The sequence below is a fragment of the Rhinopithecus roxellana genome, chromosome 2, assembly GCF_007565055.1.
Source record: "Rhinopithecus roxellana isolate Shanxi Qingling chromosome 2, ASM756505v1, whole genome shotgun sequence".
Classification (NCBI taxonomy): Eukaryota; Metazoa; Chordata; class Mammalia; order Primates; family Cercopithecidae; genus Rhinopithecus; species Rhinopithecus roxellana.
Genome location: NC_044550.1, coordinates 17485777 through 17504100, shown reverse-complemented (window position 1 = coordinate 17504100; position 18324 = coordinate 17485777). Strand labels below are relative to the sequence as shown.

The 18324-nt window shown below is 35.6% G+C and overlaps 1 protein-coding gene across 2 annotated transcripts in view; it reads right to left on the bottom strand.

Annotated features, from left to right (window-relative positions):
• The window catches only part of TET2 (tet methylcytosine dioxygenase 2), a 134376-nt gene that overhangs the window by 23879 nt on the left and 92173 nt on the right, over positions 1-18324 (bottom strand). For both annotated transcript variants that reach the window (XM_010371543.2, XM_030915410.1), the window contains 3 exons: positions 15030-15120; positions 13527-13620; positions 12653-12861 (listed from right to left, as the gene is read on the bottom strand). In XM_010371543.2, the coding sequence (XP_010369845.1) occupies positions 12653-12861; positions 13527-13620; positions 15030-15120 (394 nt within the window). The remainder of the gene's footprint in view (positions 1-12652; positions 12862-13526; positions 13621-15029; positions 15121-18324) is intronic.

Sequence of the window (18324 nt, the reverse complement as noted above, 5' to 3'; positions counted from 1 at the left end):
GATAAGTCATTTGAGATTATTCAGTCTGAAAAATGAAAAAATAAAATTAAACAGAACCTCAGAGATCTGTGGAAGACCTTAAAGCATACCAACATAGACAATGCAGGTCCCCAAAGTAGAGGATCAAGAATAAAGAATAGGAAGAATATTTGAAAAATAATGGCCAAAAACTTCTCAAATTTGATGAACAACATCAATCTACATGTCCAAGAAGCTCAACTAACTCCATGTAACATAAACCCAAAGATATGCATACATATAAACATCATAACCAAATTGCTGAAAGCCAACAACACAAGAAAGTCATGAAAACTGTATGATTATCATGTACGCAGGAATCCCAATAAGATTAATAGCTGATCTCTGATCAGAAACAATGAAGACCAGAAGGCAGTAGGATGACATAGAACCACAAGAAAAAGATTGTCAACCAATAATTCTGTATTTTGCAAAACTATCTTTCAGAAATGTATTATATAATAAATTAGGACATTCTCTGATAAATAAGAGTTTATTATTTTCAGGCATGTCCTATAAAAAATACTAAACATGTACTTCAGGCTGAAAGTAAAGGACACTATACACTACCTCAAATCCACCTAAGAGCTTAAAGAGCACCAGTAAAGATAATTACATAGATAAATATGAAATCATATATGTATTTTTGTTTGTAACTATTTTTCTCATATCTGATTTAAATGACAGTATCAATCTGATTTAAAAGACAAAACATAATCTGTGTTAATGGGCATAAAATATATAAAATGTAATTTGTAAAATAGCACAGAGTAAAAAGAGGGAATGGAGCTATATGGGAACAAAGTTTCCTTATACTGTAATGAAATTGGTATTACTTCAGACTAGCTTTTATAAGTTAGTTGTAATCCCCAGGGAAATCACTAAGAAAATAACATCAAAAAATTTAGTAAAAGACAAAGGAGTTAAAACAGTACACTAGAAAATATCCATTGAATACAAAAAAAGACAAGATATAGACAAAATGGCAGACAAATCTTACCTTATCAATAATTTTATTAAATGTATATGAATTGTGAATTGAAAAATTAAAAGGCAGAGACTGGCAATATCGATGTTTAAAAAGATTTAACTATGTGATGTCTACAAGATATACACATTTTATAATAAAAAGTTCAAGCCATTAAAATGATGTAACAAATGTAAACATATATGTAATCAGCAACAGAGCACCAAAATACATGAAGCAAAAAATGGCAGAATTAAAGGTATTGATAGATAATTTACTAATCCACTTTCAATAATGGCTAAAAGTAGACAGAAGATTAAAAAGAAAACAAATTGTAAAAAACACTATAAATCAACAAGGTCTAACAGACATCTATAAAACATGCCACCCACCAACAGCCGAATATACACATTCTTCTTAAGTACACATGAAACATTCTCCAGGATGGACTGTATGACAGGTTATAAAACAAGTCTAAATAAATGGAATGCTGCAAAAATTGTGCAAAGTGTGTTTTCTGAAAAAATTATAAGTGAATAACAGAAGCAAATTTGGGTAATTAGGTAAAAATATATAATCAGAAATCAAAAAAAAGACAGAAATTAGAAAATACCTTATTGTAAATGAAAACTCAACATACTCATAGGATGGAGCTAAAGCTGAGCTGGAGAACAAACTTCTAGAAAAACACTACTAAAACTGACTCAAGAAGAAACAGAAAATCTGAATATACTTACAACAGGTTAAAAGATGTAATCAACACTATTTAGATCTGTCGGACAAATGAGGTCACAGGGAAAATCACTGCCCTCAAAACCAGAGAGACAGATGGATAAAAAGAATTACAACTTACCGGAGCAGAAACCTCTGTGGGAACCAGTATTGGGGTAGGAAAATCTGAACTATAAGTGATGAATTGCTGGAGGTTCAGTGTGAACAACTCCAAAGGCATCCAGTCATAACAGGTTCCTCACAGTTTTGTGAGTTTTCTACATTCAGGAGCCAGATGACATTCTCATAATGAATACTAGAGAAAAATACTTTCATGCTTCCATAGGAGGAGGGGAAAAAATTTTGGAAAATGACATATACCATTCTATTTTTCTTAAAAAGTTCTGCCATCAGGCTAGGTGTCATGGCTCATGCCTGTAATCCCATCACTCTTTGGAGGTTGAGGCAGGCAGATTGCTTGCCAGGAGTTTAAGACCATACTGGGCAACAAAGGAAAACCCCGTCTCTAATAATAATAAAATATATTAGCCAGGCATGGTGGAATGTGCCTGTAGTCCGAGCTATTTGGGAGGCTGAGGTGGGTGAATCACTTGAGCCCAGGAGGTCGAGGCTGCAGTGAGCTGAGATCATGCCCCTGCACTCCAGCCTGGGCAACCAGACTGAGACCCTGTCTCAAAAACAAAGGATAATAAATAAATATTATGAACAAATGTGCCCACACATTTAACAAGGTGAAATGGACCAATTCCTTGAAGGACACGACTACCAATATTTACACAAAATAATAATCTAAATAGGCCTATATGAAAGAAATTGAATCAGTAATAACTTTCCAAAACAAAGTACCAGACCCAGATGGTTCATTCTGATTTCTACCAAAGTTTTAAGGAAGAAATGATATCAATTCTCCACAATCTCAAGACAGAAGCAGAGAAAATACTTCATAACTTATTCTATGAGACCAGCATTACCTTAATACCAACACCAAAGTCTTTACAAGAAAAGATAACTACAGACTAATAGCAACCATGACCATGAATGCAAAAGTCCTTACCAAATGGCATATCAAATCCAACAATATATATAAATAATGTATCACAACCATGTGGGATTTGCCCCAGGTATGTCAGCCTAGTTCAAAATTTGAAAATCAATTAATGTAATCCATTTCATTAATAAGTTTAAAAAAGTCATATGGTAATATCAATAGGTGAAAAAAAAGTATTTACAAAATCCAACACTGATTCATGATTTTCAAAAGCCTCTCAGTAAACTAGGAAAAGAAGGGAACTACCTGAACCTGAAAAAGAATACCTACAAAACCATACAGCTAACATATTTAATGTTGATAAAATTGAAGACTTCCTGCTGAGATCAGGAACAAGGCAAGAATGTTGCCTCTCACCAGTGCTTTTCAACATCATACTGGAAATCCTAGATAATACATTAAGACAAGAAAATAAAAGGTATACAGATTAGAAAGAAGTTGTCCTGCAGATGACATGTTCACCTAGAAAATACAAAAGAATGACAAAAACAAAACAAAAAAACCAAAACTGGATATAAAGTGATTATAACATGGTTGCAGGAAACAAGTTGAATATACAAAAGTTGATCACTTTTCTGCATACCAACAATGTACAAGCAGAATTTGAGATAAAAACACATTATCATTAGCACCCCCAAAATGAAATATTTATGTATAAATCTAATATAATATGTACAAGGTCTATATGAGGAAAATGTAAAATTCTAATGAAGGATATCAAAGAAATAAAGAGATATTCCATGTTCATTGATAGGAAGATGCGTTTTGTCAAGATGACAGTATTTCTAACTCAATCTAGAAATGCAGTGCATTCTATCAAAATTCCCACAAGATTTTGAGGATATTGACAAACTAATTTTAAAGTTTATATCGAGAGGCAAAAGACCAATACATGACAGTATATACAGTCTTCTCAGACTGGTTTTTATCACTTAGTAACAGGCAAAAGAATAGTCAACTCAATACTGAAGGAGAAAAACAATGTCAGAGGACTGCCACTACATGATTGCAAGACTTACTCTAAAGCTCAAGTTGTCAAGATAGTGTGGCATTGGTGAAAGTCTAGACAAATATATCAATGGAAAAGAATGAAGAGTCCAGAAACAGACCACTTAATTATAATCAACTGATCTTTCACAAAGTAGCAAAGGTAATATAATAAAGCAAGGATAGTCTTTAAGAAACGGTACGGGAACAACTGGACAACTCCATGCACATAAGTGAATCTATACATAGTCTTTATAGCTTTTGCAAAATTAATGCAAAATGGGTCATAGACCTAAATATAAAATGTAAAACTATAAAACTCCTGGAAGATAACACAGAACATATAGATGACCTTGGGTTTGGTGTTGACTTTTTAGATACAAGACCAAAAATATTATTCATGAATTAACCGATAACCTAGACTTCATTAAAATTAAAACCTTCTGTTCTGCAAATGGCACTGTCAAGTGAATGAAAAAACAAGATACAGACTGAGAAAGTATATTTCTTACTGTCAATCAAACTACTGTGCTCTGTGGTATTTACTTAAAGGAGTAATTGTCAAAACTTGGAAGCGACTAAGATGTCTTTCACTATATGAATGGATAAATAAACTGTGATAAACTAGACAATGGAATATTATTCAATGCTGAAAAGAAATGAACTATCAAGACATGGTAGAAAGTTTAAAAGCTTATTACTAAGGGACAAAAAGCAGTCTGAAAAGGCTACATATACTGTGTCATTCCAACTATATGACATTCTGGAATAGGCAAAATTATGGAGATAAAAAGATCATTGGTTGCTAAGGGTTAGTGGGGTGGGAGAGAGAAATAGGTAGGGTACAGAGGACTTTTAAGGCAGTGAAATTACTCTGAATGAAACTGTAATGGTGAATGAGTATCATTAGACATGGATCCAAACTCACAGAATATGTAACAACAAAGGTGAACTCTAAACTATGAACTTTCAGTGATAACTGTCAATGCAGATTCACTGATTGCAACAAATGTACCATTCTGGTAAAGGATGTTGATAATGAGGGAGGCTATGCACATATAGGGGCAGCATGTACTTGAGGAAGCTTTGTGCCTTTCATTCAACGTTGCTGTTACCCTAAAATTGCTTTAAAAATAATCTATTTTAAAAATCTTTAAAAATTCCCACAAAGGAAAGCCCAGGGGTAGAGAATTTCCTCAAACATTTTAAAAAAGAGTTAAACCAATCCTTTGTAAGCTCTTCCAAAAGATAGAGAAGGGAACATTGCCCAATGCATTTTGCGAACTCAGAATTACTCTGACACCAAAACCAAAGACATCACAAGGAAACTAAAGATCAATATACCTTATCAACAGAGATACAAAAGTCCTCAATGAAATACTAGCAAACTGACTCCAGCAATATATAAAAAGTAATACACACTGAGACCAAGTGGGATTTATTCCAGAAATATAATGTTAATCTAATGTATAAAAATGAATCAATATAATACACCATATTAACAGAATAAAGGAGAAGAAACCATGATGATTTCATTAGATGTAGCCACAGTATTTGAGAAAAGTTCAACACCCTTTCATGATAAAATTATTCAACAAGCTAGCAACAGAAAGGAACTTCTGAACTTGACACAGTCTTTTTTTAAACAAAACCTACAACTAGTATCATACTTAATGGTGAAAAACTAAAAATTTCTTCCTAAAATGAGGAATAAGACAAGGATGTTTGCGGTTGTTAATTGTACCTGACATTTTCTGGAAGTTCTAACTGGGTAATCAGGCAAGGAAAAAAAAAAAAAGGCCACCCAGATTGGAAGTGAAGAAACAAAACTATTTCTACTTGTAGATGACATAATCTTGTATGTAGCAAATCCTAAGGAATCTACCAAAAAAAGTTAGTGCTAATAAGCTAGTTCAGCAAGTTGGTAGGATATAAGACCAATATATAAAAGTGAAATATATGACTATATATTATTGACAAAAAAATTGATTTTGCAGTAGGATAAAAAAAAAATACACAGAAAAAAATTTTAACAAAAGAAATACAGGCCAGGTGTGGTGGCTCACGCCTGTAATCCCAGTACTTTGGGAGGCCAAGGCAGTCAGATCACTTGAGGCTAGGTGTTTGAGACTAGCCTGGCCAACATGGTGAAAGCCTGTCTCCACTAAAAACACAAACAAATTAGCTAGGCATGGTAGCGCGCACCTGTAGTTTCAGTTACTTAGGAAGCTGAGGCAGGAGAATCACTTGAACCCGCAGGTGGAGGTTGCAGTGAGCTGAGATGGCACCACTGCACTCTGGACTAGGCAGCAGAGGGAGACTCTGTCTTAAAAAAAAAAAAGTGCAGGACTTTGTGCATGTTTCATCCAAAACATTACTGAAAGAAATTTAAGAATAAATGGAAAAATATCCTGTGTTCATAAATTGGAAGCATTAATGTTAAGATATCAATACTCTCCAAATTGACCTACAGATTCAACAGAACCCCAGTCAAAGTCCCAGAAGGGGGCCGGATGTGGTGGCTCACACCTGTAATCCCAGTACTCTGGGAAGCCTAGGCGGGAGGATCTCTTCAGCCCAGGAGTTCAAGACCAGCCTGGGTAATATAGTAAGACTCTAGCTCTACCAAAAAAAAAAAAAAAAAAAAAAAAAAATCCAGAAAGGAAACAACAAACTCATCTTAAAATTCATATGGAAACACAAGAAACATGGTAAGCAAAAGTATGAAGTTGGAAGACTTACCTGTCTTGATTTTAAAATTTACTACAAAACTATAGGAATCAGCACAGTGTGGTACTGGCATAAGAAAAGTCATGCAGATTAAGATAATTAAGAGTCCAGAAATAAACTCACACATCTTGGTCAATTAATTGAAAAAAAATAGTCTCTTCAACAAACGGTGCCGAGAGAACTGGACAGCTACTTGCAAAGGAATGAAGTTGGACTCTTACCTCTCACTATCAAATTAACATTAATTAAAAATCTAAATATAAGATCTAAAGTTATAATACTCTAAGAAAGCATAGGTGTAAGTCTCTCAGATCTTGAATGAGGCAATGATTTATTAAATATGACCCCAAATGCACAAGCTACCAATTAATAAGAAATTGAGTTTCATCAAAATCAAATTAAAACTTTTGCACTTTAAGGACATTATCAAAGTGAAGAGACAACCTGTGGGATAGGAGAAAATATCTGCAAACCATGCATTTGACAAAGTTCGAGTATCAACATATATTCTTACAACTCTAAAAATAACACAATTAAAAACATAAGTAGACTTTTCTCAAAAAAAAAAAATACATGTCAGTACACACGTGAAAAGATGCCCAATATCAGCCATTAGGAAAGTGCAAATCAAAATCACGAGATAAACTTCATACCCACTTGGATGGTTGTAATTAAAAAGACAATAACATTTTCTTGAGGATGTGGAGACACTGGAACCTTCATACATTGTTGCCAGAAATGTAAAAGGATGCAGCTACTTTGGAAAATAGCTGGGCAGTTCTTCAAAAAGTTAAACATAGAGTTACCATATTAATAACAATGTCACTCCTAGGTGTATATCCCAAGATAACTGAAAATACATTCACACAAAAATGTGTACACTGATGTTCATTGCAGCATAATTTATAATAGCCAAAAAGTGGAAATGATCCAAATGTCAATTAACTAATAAATGGATAAAGAAAATGTGGCTGGGCACAGTGGCTCATGCCTGTAAGTCCGAGCACTTTGGGAGGCTAAGGTAGAAGGATCACTTGAGACTGAGTTTGAGAGCAGCCTGTCCAACATGGTGAAACCCTGTCTCTACTAAAAATACAAAAATTAGCTGGGTGTGGTGGCGCACACCTGTAATCCCAACAACTTGGGGGCTAAGGCATGAGAATCGCTTGAACCTGGGAGACGGAGGTTGCAGTGAGCTGAGGTTGTGCCACTGCACTCCAGCCTGGGCGACAAAGCGAGACTGTCTCAAAAAATGTGGTGTGAATAGATATATGGCCCAAAAAAGGTACTTTTTTTTTTTTAATAAAATGAATGAGACTTGAAAACATTAAGATACATGAAGCCAGACAGAAAGGCCAAATATATGATTTCACTAATACAAAATGCCCAGAATAGGCAAATCCAAAGAAACTGAATGTTTATTGGTGGTTGCCACTTGGAGGAAGGATGAAGGGAAGAAGGGGAAGTGACTGCCTAATAAATACAGGATTTCCTTATGGGAATGATGGAAACGTTCTGAAACTAGGTAGAGGTGACATTTGCACAGTTTTGTGAATGTACTGAAACAACTGAATTGTATACTTTAAAAGGGTGAATTTTATGGCATGTGAATTATATCTCAATCAGAAAAAAACATTGGGGAATAACTTAAAGGTGATTTTCTACATAAAGTGGCTACTAAAAGGTATTTTTATTTTGATAGGGGTCTTTCAAACATTGTTAGAATTAGCACATAACAGTCATTTTAATATGACTTGAAATTGGGCTCATGGTAAACGATACAAAGGGCAAATATTAAAATATCTATATAACAGATTTCTGCAAGAATTCTTAATCTTTGATTTACTATTTGGACTTCTAATTGTAAAATATTTTTAAAGTACAATTAGGTCAGTTATTCAAATGTATACAGCATAGAAAAACTAGCAAAATAATTTATATAACCAAATTTACACAACATCAAGTGAGAGAAAACTGTCAACTTGAAAACAAAATAATGGAAACAGGCAATGATTATCAATTGATGTGAAACTATCAGGTGAAAGTTTGACGAGGAAAATAATGATGGATCAAGCTGACAAACATGCTAAACACTATTAACATCACTAAAGTGGGAACCAAGCAGACATTATGTGTCTCCTGATGTATATAAATAAGATGATTTTAGCACTACTTATGAAGTGTTTTCGCCAATGTATACTATACATGCACACACACTTATATTACTTAAAAATCAGCTGGGTGTGGTAGCTCGTGCCTGTAATCCCAGCACTTTGGGTGGCCAAGGAGGGCGGATCACTTGAGGCCAGGAGTTTGAGACCAGCCTGGCCAACATGGCGAAACCCAGTCTCTACGAAAAGTACAAAAATTAGCTGGGCAAGGTGGCGCATGCTTGTAGTCCCAGCTACTCAGGAGGCTGAGGCACAAGAATAGCTTGAACCTGGGAGGTGGAGGTTGCAGTGAGCTGAGATTGGGCTACTGCACTCCAGCCTAAGTGACAGAGTGAGAGCCTGTCTCAAAAAAAAAAAAAAAAAAAAAAAAAAAAAGAAAGAAAAGAAAAGAAAGGAAAAGAAAAAGAACCAGTCAAACTACCATTCCACAGAAGATACTGGGGATAGAGGAATAGGTTAAACAAAAGAACCAAGATGAAATCGGCCAAATCCAGGATGTGGGGAATTTTACAGAGAAAATCAGTTTCTTAAAAAAAAAAAAAAAAATTCCTAAAAAAAAGGGGAAGGGCTATTACAAATAAAAAGAGGCTTGTGAATCATATAATTTATCTTCTAAATGGAGGCAATTTTACGAGAGGAAGTTTTATTTAATAGCTATCCCAGACAATGGACATGAACTGGGATCACACTACTCAGAAGTGTCAATCACGTGCAAGGGCTCTTTCTCAACATCATTTTTGTTTATGTGGGTTTTTGAAATAGAATCTAATCAGACAATTTGAACAAACATAGTCTAAATATTAAATGATAAAGTTTTTACCTGTTAGAAATACATCCTGAAGTGTTAACAGGTAAGATGATATGTTACCTGTCTTCTGCTTTCAAACACTAGTGGGAGGGGATGTGGGAAAAATATATGAAAAAATATTGATAAAATGTTGATAAATATTGATGCTGTGTGATGGGTCCATGGAATTCATTATATTGCACTTTTCCTTTTATGTTTGACAATTTTTATAATATAAAGTTCCTTGAAATGTTTAACATCACCCACTACGGCAGAAGGCATTTCTGGCTTTGATTTCGTTATGATGACAGATACACTCCCACAATTCTCACTTGCCAAAAAAATACTGGTTAGACTTAGTCATAAAATGGAAATCTCAAAGGGAAATCTTTAAAGAAGAAACAGCTGGTTTGGCTCAAAGGAAATGTAAAAATCAGTTTTTACTTTCCCACTGATAGATGCACTCAAGAGTTCTTTTCTGAACTCACAGTGGGTGGTTTGGAGCATGTGGACACAGGGATTTGTAAGAACTCAATGATGAGGTTCACATAGCTTTGAACATAAAACTGAGTCCGCAGCCCCAATTTGAGATTATTCTCTGTCCTTGGCAAAAAGTTGTAATTTTCACTTCTGCCAGCCATAAAATAAAATCTATTTATGGGGTAGGAGAAACTTCAAAAGTTATTTCTGAGTAAATTCTGTATTGACATTGGGTATGTGTCTATTTTAATCATGTATTTAAGTATTAAAATTTTTTATTTTGGAGAACTGCTCTAAGTATGCATAAGCATAGTTAAAGCATTATCTAAATGACTATTCATCTTTACCTTGAAACTAGACAAAAAGCAAAAGTGTACAGCTGTGCTTTTACATTGTCTTCATATTGGAAGCATGTCTTTTAATAGTTTTGTACGTGCCTGACATTTAGAGCAGTTAAAGTAACAAACTACAAGCTTTCTGAGACTCTGGTCCAACCATATTTCATGGTTTTCAAATGCAAAATAATAAAAGTTCTTCATGTAATTTTTTTATATGACAGATTCCATTTCAGGCATTGGCATTTACAAGAATTATGGAAAAGCTGGCCAGGCGTGGTGGCCCATACCTGTAATCCCAGCACTTTGGGAGGCCAACGCAGGTGGGTTACCTGAAGCCAGGAGTTCGAGATCAGTTTGGCCAACATGGCGAAACCCTGTCTCTACTAAAAATACAAAAATGAGCTGGGAATGGTGGTGGGGTGCCTGTAATCCTAGCTACTCAGGAGGCTGGGGCATGAGAATCTCTTGAATCTGGGAGGCAGAGGTTGCAGTGAGCCGAGAAAAATATTAGAGATCTATGCTAATGAAAATTAAATTCATTACAATGAATGAAATATAGTTTCCAGGAAACTTCAAGAAATTCAAACATATTGCGGTAGGACTATTCTTGAAAAGAAATTTTAAAACTATCATTTTCACGAGAGGTTCTTCAGTGATTTAAAATTTCAAACCATCAAGTCTAAGAGATATGCTTTAAAGACAATGCAGTATTACTGAGTTCCTGAGAGAAATGCTATTACCAGTATGAGCCCAAGTTGCCTTAATTTTTATTTGTTTTTGTAATTAAAGGCACCTAACTACATTTTTAAAAATCTTTCTTCAGAAAGAGCAAGAGGAATCAGGGTAGATTAAAAAAATATTTTAGGCTGGGCATGGTGGCTCATGCCTGTAATCCCAGCACTCTGGGAGGCCAAGGCATGTGGATCACCTGAGGTCAGGAGTTCCAGACCAGCCTGACCAACATGGAGAAACCGTGTCTCTACTAAAAATACAAAATTAGCTGGGCATCATAGCGCATGCCTGTAATCCCAGCTACTCATGAGGCTAAGGCAGAACTGCTTGAACCTGGGAGGTGGAGGGTGCAGTGAGCCGGGATAGCGCCATTGCACTCCAGCCTGGGTGACAGAGTGAAACTCCGTCTTAAAAAAGAAAAAAAAAATTATGCTTAAAGTAGTCCATCATAAGTTTATAAGTTACATGTTATGAATCAGCAATTTCTACTTTCCAATTAATCATTTGTAAAAGTGGTCAGGTATACACCATAAATTTTTGGATAATTATCATAGAAAGTCAAGTCACACTTTCATATAGAAAGAGTAACTTTTCTAAAGAGATTGTTTATAGTTGATTTGTCTCCCCACAACCCAGAGAGAGAAACTGTGTTAAGATAAATTTAGTAAAACCATGCTTGTTAGAGTTTTAAACAGCAAAGGACAAATTTGGCTAGTTGTTGCAATGAGCAATATGAGCATTTCTTATAAGTTCAGCAAATGATTCTATAGTTTGGTGGATGCAGAGAAAACAAGACTAAAGGAAATAGTGCAAAATTAAAATTATTTTAAAACCAATCGTGAGCAAAATAACTTGTAAGATTTCTGTGTAGCACCATGAACATTCATATATTCTTTTAGTGTTATACAGGATTATCAACACAGTAGAGGAATATTAAAAATCAAACTTTTTCCAAGTGAAGGTTTAGACTTCGGGCAAAGTGGATGGTGTTGAAAACAAAACAGGAGCAACTGGATGCACTAAATATATTTAAGCGCATACTCTTGCAGTTCTATTCTAAATTCTTATATTCCTGGAAAATAATATATATCCATACCCAGTAATTTCCTGATCATTTAGCAGCAGTAAAAGTGGAAGCAGTTTTGATTACTATTGTTAAAACAATGAATAGTTTGAATGAAAGTAAAAATCCGTTCTATTTCTACAGAACTTCTAAGGCACTGTATTTTGGTTTTGCTACATACATATGGAAGGTATTTGACCTGCGAATCCCAATGTTTCTCATTAGACTTACTTTCTCTTTCAGATACTGCAACATGGAAGTGGAGTCAATACATATTAATATGGCCAGGCACACAGGAGCTGTCACTTGTAGCATGTGAGCACATAAATAATTTCAAGCTTATAGTATAACTGAGGCCATGTGGGTACAGACACTCTGCTCCTAATTAGTGGCTAAACTGTCTGTACAATTCAGGTAATGAAATCATCTCAAGTTATTCACATTAGCAAATACAACTTCTTATCGCATGACTGCCAAACAGGCATTTTGATCCCCATTTTATAAATGTAAAAGTGCATGTTGAACTCTTCCTTCCAACCAAAGATTGGGCTTTCCTATCAGTGGCCGCAAAGAGGGTAGAGGCCTTGGGCTTCACTTACTCTTCATTCAAGGCACACCGGCGATTGGTGAGCGTGCCGTATTTCCTCAGCGTCTCGGTAAGCTCCGAGTAGAGTCTGTCAGCCAGAGACAGTGGGATTCCTTCCCACACCAGGATGAGAATCACAATCACTGCAGCCTCACAGGTGTGGCCAGCTCGCTCCCGCACCAAACACAGTAGCTTCTCTTCACTGCTGCTTCTGCGAATCACCTGTGCAGATCACCATTCCATCCCAAACACCCCCCACCCCAACCAAAACAAAACAAGGGTCACTTGCAGCAGATAAGGGCACTTACGTATGTATATTTTATCATGTCTAGGTCACAATTAGGGCAACATTTATCACCATGTGCAATTTGCCTTTTGCTGCCCATCTATAAAAAGTGGCCTTTGACCCTAGTATCAGAACAAGGAGAGATGCAAAACTATTCCTTATGGGTTTAGCAACTATAACAATGTTTATAGTTGTACTATACCCAGTACAGTGGGGACAATTAAATGCCACCTGCATTAAAACCAGAGCTAGATGAAAGATATGTAAGTCTTAGTTCAAGGTTTGCACAAATGACAATGTAAAGATTAACTGAAGGTATTTAAAAAATTAAGGACCACTTCACATTCTAAGAAGGATTATACATTTAGCAGGCACTAGAATGGACCTCCTCCTCATCACTAAATTCTTTCAATTAAATACAGTTTGTTGATTTTAGAATTAATCTGCCTCTTCTTAAGAGATAACACATGATAAAAAATACAGGTAATATTCTTTTTAATTGGCATGGGTCTTTGATCTGGGTAACCCAATTCTCAGGGTTAGATTTACAAATCAAAATGCCCAAGATTTAAGACCAAAGGCTTTATTAAGTTATACTTACCCACTTAGCAATAGGACATCCCTGAGAACTTTTGCCTTCTTTACCAGTATAGATGACTCTTTCAATCCTAATAGCTTTACCCTTCTGTCCAAACCTTAAAGAAACCCACAGAAACACACACACATACAATTAGCAAATAAATTCAAGAGGCAATCAAAATATTTGAACATTTGAGCATAATTTTATTCTATGACCACATCCTGAGAAATGAACGGTTTATTATTTTTTTAAAACAGGTCGCCAAGCAAACTGTATAATAGTTTTTAAGCCTTGTTTTACCTCAGTATCAAAATGTACTGATAATTGTAATGAACTGTTTTGTAAATTACATGTGGGTGAAAATAATGGGAAAGTTCATTTCTATATAAAATTTCACAAAGCACAAAATTCAAGTTAGTTTGCCAAGTTCAGTCTTCTAAAACATAGACTATTTTTTCCCTTACTAAATTTAGCTATTTTAAAACCTGGGGAGTCATAACAGATTTTAGTTAGAACTGTTCCTCCAAGAATGTCTCACAATTTAGAAAAGGAGGCTGGCAAATAATTAGTATCCAGCCATACCGAAAATATAGAATAGTCCTGGAAATAGACTATATCTTCCCTTATGACCAAAGCACCATCTACTGCTTGTTTAAAAAACAAAACAAAAGAAAAAACAAAAAAAAAAGGCACTTAGGGAAATTCACTATTTCTGCCAGGCCACTAGATGATTATTTAGTGAACTTCTACATGCTAATTTAGAAATGAATAATCTGGAAATGGAGCAAGAATGATACTGAATATGTCCTTGCTGCCCCGATGTATCCTAAGTACTTTAATAATAATACTGCCTACCTCTTAATGAAAAGGCACCCTAGAAGAAGAACAGCTCAGAGCTGTATATATTTATATGAAAGGCCCTCTCTGCATTATCTCGCTCATAAGAGTCTTCTACATGCAGGAGTAAAGGCAAGTACTTGTATACCTGTGATTGATAGTGGAAAAAAAAAAAAAAGGCAGCTGTAAATAGTATGTTTCTCTTTCTATTCAACATATCACACTTGCTCTCTTTTTATGGTAAAAGAAAACTTAGAGATAAGTACTCATTTGCAACACTAGGTGAATTTAATTCAGTGGTTCCTTTCTTACACCACACTTTACCATTCTTTCCGCTTTGACACTTTATTATCAGGTGGGGAAGCCAGAGTGGGACCTCTCGTTGGAGCCTGTGCCAGTACCTTGTGGCTGGCAGCCTTGCTGGCCGATTCCTGTTCATGCCTGGGTTTTCTGGCATCCATCGCAAAGTGGGCAGCCTGTGCCAGCTAGCAGACTATTAGTCCTGTCAAATATTGTGACTCTCTGATGAATAGCACAGTGTGTAGTGTTGGCAACCCTAGAATAGCTAAGCCTACTAATAATTACTCAATTTGCAATTGTTTACTGCTTTGTGTGTGAAGGCTGGAAAAATTCTGACATATACAAAAGGATAAACGTTAATCTGCCCTGTGCCTTTGCGTTAATTACCTTTCTTCCATGATTTCTCTAATAGCTGCCACATTAGGACCTGCTCCTAGATGGGTATAAAAAGGACCTTCATCTTTTTCAATAATTTGCTCTGTTGAGATAATAGAAGATTATTATTTTAGACCTCAATTATACTAAATATAAAGGCTACATCCACAAAGCTTAACCCCCAACTACACATTAAGGGCTCTAAAAGTGACTTAAAAAATTTTTTTTCTTTAAAATGAGTAAATTGATGGACTGATCTATTAGAAAATGTGCCACATAATTAAGTATATGTACATGCTGGTTGTTGGATAAAAATATATTACATTTCAGATATGGGATAAAAAATTATTTTGAACCAAATAAATGAAACTAAACAAAGAATACAGTGAGGGAATTAGAATGTATTATATGTAGTATCAACTACAATCCAATTTTTTGAGCTGAAAAAAAAAAAAACATTTAAAGCTAACTGGAAGCCTACCTGTTACTTGGATTTTAAAATATTAAAAATAAAATTTCCTGCTCTATACCACCCCCAGAATATTGCTTGGTTTATTGTCAAAGATACCCCTTTTTCCTCTTACTTCCCCACAACATTTAATTACTGTTTTGAAATAAGAATAGTCAATCCAGACCCATATTAGTATGTACTTTAGAACAATTTATGATGAGATAAAATCCTGGAGAGTCAGGCAAAAGGAAGGGGCTGTTTTGCAAAGCAACAGAGATGGAAAGGTGGGAAGATAGGGTTGGGTGATAAGAGAAGAGTGAAGGCGATTACAACTTACCAAATATTATCTATGAGATGTGTGGTGTTTTAGCCCAGTGAGGCAACTTAATAACCACACGCAAAGAGGGATAGTAGGAGTCCTCCCTCCATCCTCCTACACAGTGTGGGGTATCTCATTGCAAGAGGGAAAACATGGCACAGGCAGGCCATTAGCCACACTAATTTAACATTTGTCTTTTCAAATGTCTTTTACTAAATCTATGCTGCGTAGCTGTAATTAAGATCTTCATCTCTACCCATGTATATATCTATATCCATCAGCAAAAATATTTCACTATTCCTACAGACCTATTATATATCCTGAATTTTAACAAAAAGCTTTTTTTTAAAAAAAAATACAGGCATACCTCGTTTTACTGTGCTTTGCTCTTTTGTGCGTTGCAGTTACTGTGACTTTTACAAATTGAAGGTTTGTGGCAATCCCAACATGTTAAGTATGTCTATCAGTGTCACGTTTTCAACAGCATGTGCTCACTTCATGTCTCTGTATCACATTTTGGTAATTCTCACAGTATTTTAAACTTTATCACTATACATGTTATGGTGATCTGTGATCAGTGATCTTCGATGTTACTATTCTAATTTTGGGGGGGGTACCACAAACCATACCCATAATCTGATAAATGTTGTGTGCATTCTGCCTGCTCTATCAACCAGCCGTTCCCCTCACTCTCTCCTTCTCCCTGGGCCTCTCTATTCCCTAAAACACAACAATATTGAAATTAGGCCAATTAGTAACCCTATAGTGGCCTCTAAGTGTTCAAGTGAAAGGAAGAGTTGTATGTCTGTCACTTTAAATCAAAAGCTGGATATGATTGAGCTAAGTGAGGAAGACATGTCAAAAGCCAAGACAGGCTAAAAGCTAGGCCTTGCATGCCAGTTAGCCAAGTTGTGAATGTAAAGGAAACGTTCTTGAAGGAAATTACTCCAGTGAACACATGAAAGGTAGGAAAGCAAAACAGCTTTATTGCTGATATGGAGAGCGCTGTAGTGGTCTGGATAGAAGATCATGCTAGCCACAACATTCCTTAAGTCAAAGCAAGGCCCTGACTCCCTTCAGTTCTATGAAGAGGATGAGGAAGCTGCAGAAGAAAAGTTAGAAGCTAGCAGAAGTTGGTTTATGAAGTTTAAGAAAAGCAACTATCTCTATAACATAAAAGGACACAGTGAGGCAGCAAGTGCTGAAGTAGAAGCTGCAGCAAGTTATGCAGAAGATCTATCTAAGATCATTGATGAAGGTGGCGCTACCAAACAGCCTACTATTGAAAGAAGATGCCATCTAAGACATTCATAGATAGAAGTCAATGCCTTGCTTCAAAGGACAGGCTCACTCTCTTGTTACAGGCTAATGCAGCTGATGATTTTAAGTTGAAGCCCATACTCATTTACCATTCTGAAAATTCCAAGGCCCTTTAGAATTATGCTAAGTCTACTCTGCTTATGTAAAGTAATGGAACAAAGAAGTCTGGACGATAACACATCTGTTTACAACATAGTTTACTGAATATTTTAAGCCCAGTGTTGAGACTTACTGCTAAAAAAACAAAAACAAAAACAAAAACCTCTTTTCAAAATATTACTGCTCAAGGCACCTAGTCACCCAAGAGCTCTGATGGAGATGCACAAGGAGATCAATGCTGTTTTCATGCCTGTTAATACAACATTCTTTCTGCAGCCTATGGATAAAGGAGTATTTTTGACTTTCAAGTATTATCATTTAAGAAATATATTGTTAGTCTACAGCTTCTAAGATAGTCTTCTGATGGACTGGGGCAAAGTACACTGAAAGCCTTCTGGAAAGGTATCACCATTTTAGAAGTTATTAAGAACATTCATAATTCATGGTAGGGGGTCAATATATCAACATTAACAGGAGTTTAGAAGTTGATTCCAACCCTCATGGATTACTTTGAGGAGTTCAAGACTTCAGTGGAGGAGGTCACTGCAGATGAGGGAGATGTAGCAAGAGAACCAGAATTAGAAGTAGAGCCTGAAGATGTGGCTGAGTTACTGCAATGTCATGAAAAAACTTGAAAGGATAAGAAGTTGCTACTTATGGGTGAACAAAGAATGTCTGAGATGGCATATACTGCCAGTGAAGATGCTGTAAACTCTTCTGAAATGACCACAAAGGATTTAGAATATTACAAAAACTTAGTTGATAAAACAGCAGCACAGTTTGAGAGGACTGAATCCAATTTTCAAAGAAATTCTGCTGCAGGCAAAATGCTATCAAACAGCACTGCATGCTACAGAGAAATCTTTTGTGAATGGAAAACTCAATTGATATGGCATTTCATTGTTGTCTTATTTTAAGAAATTGCCACACACACAGCTATCCCAGCAACCTTCAGCAACTACCACCATGATCAGTCCACAGCAATCAATACTGAAGCAAGACCCTCCACCAGCAAAAAGATTAGCACTCACTAAAGGCCCAGATGATTGTTGGCATTTTGTAACAATAAATTATTTTTTAAATTAAAGTATATATTTTTTAGACACAATGCTATTGCA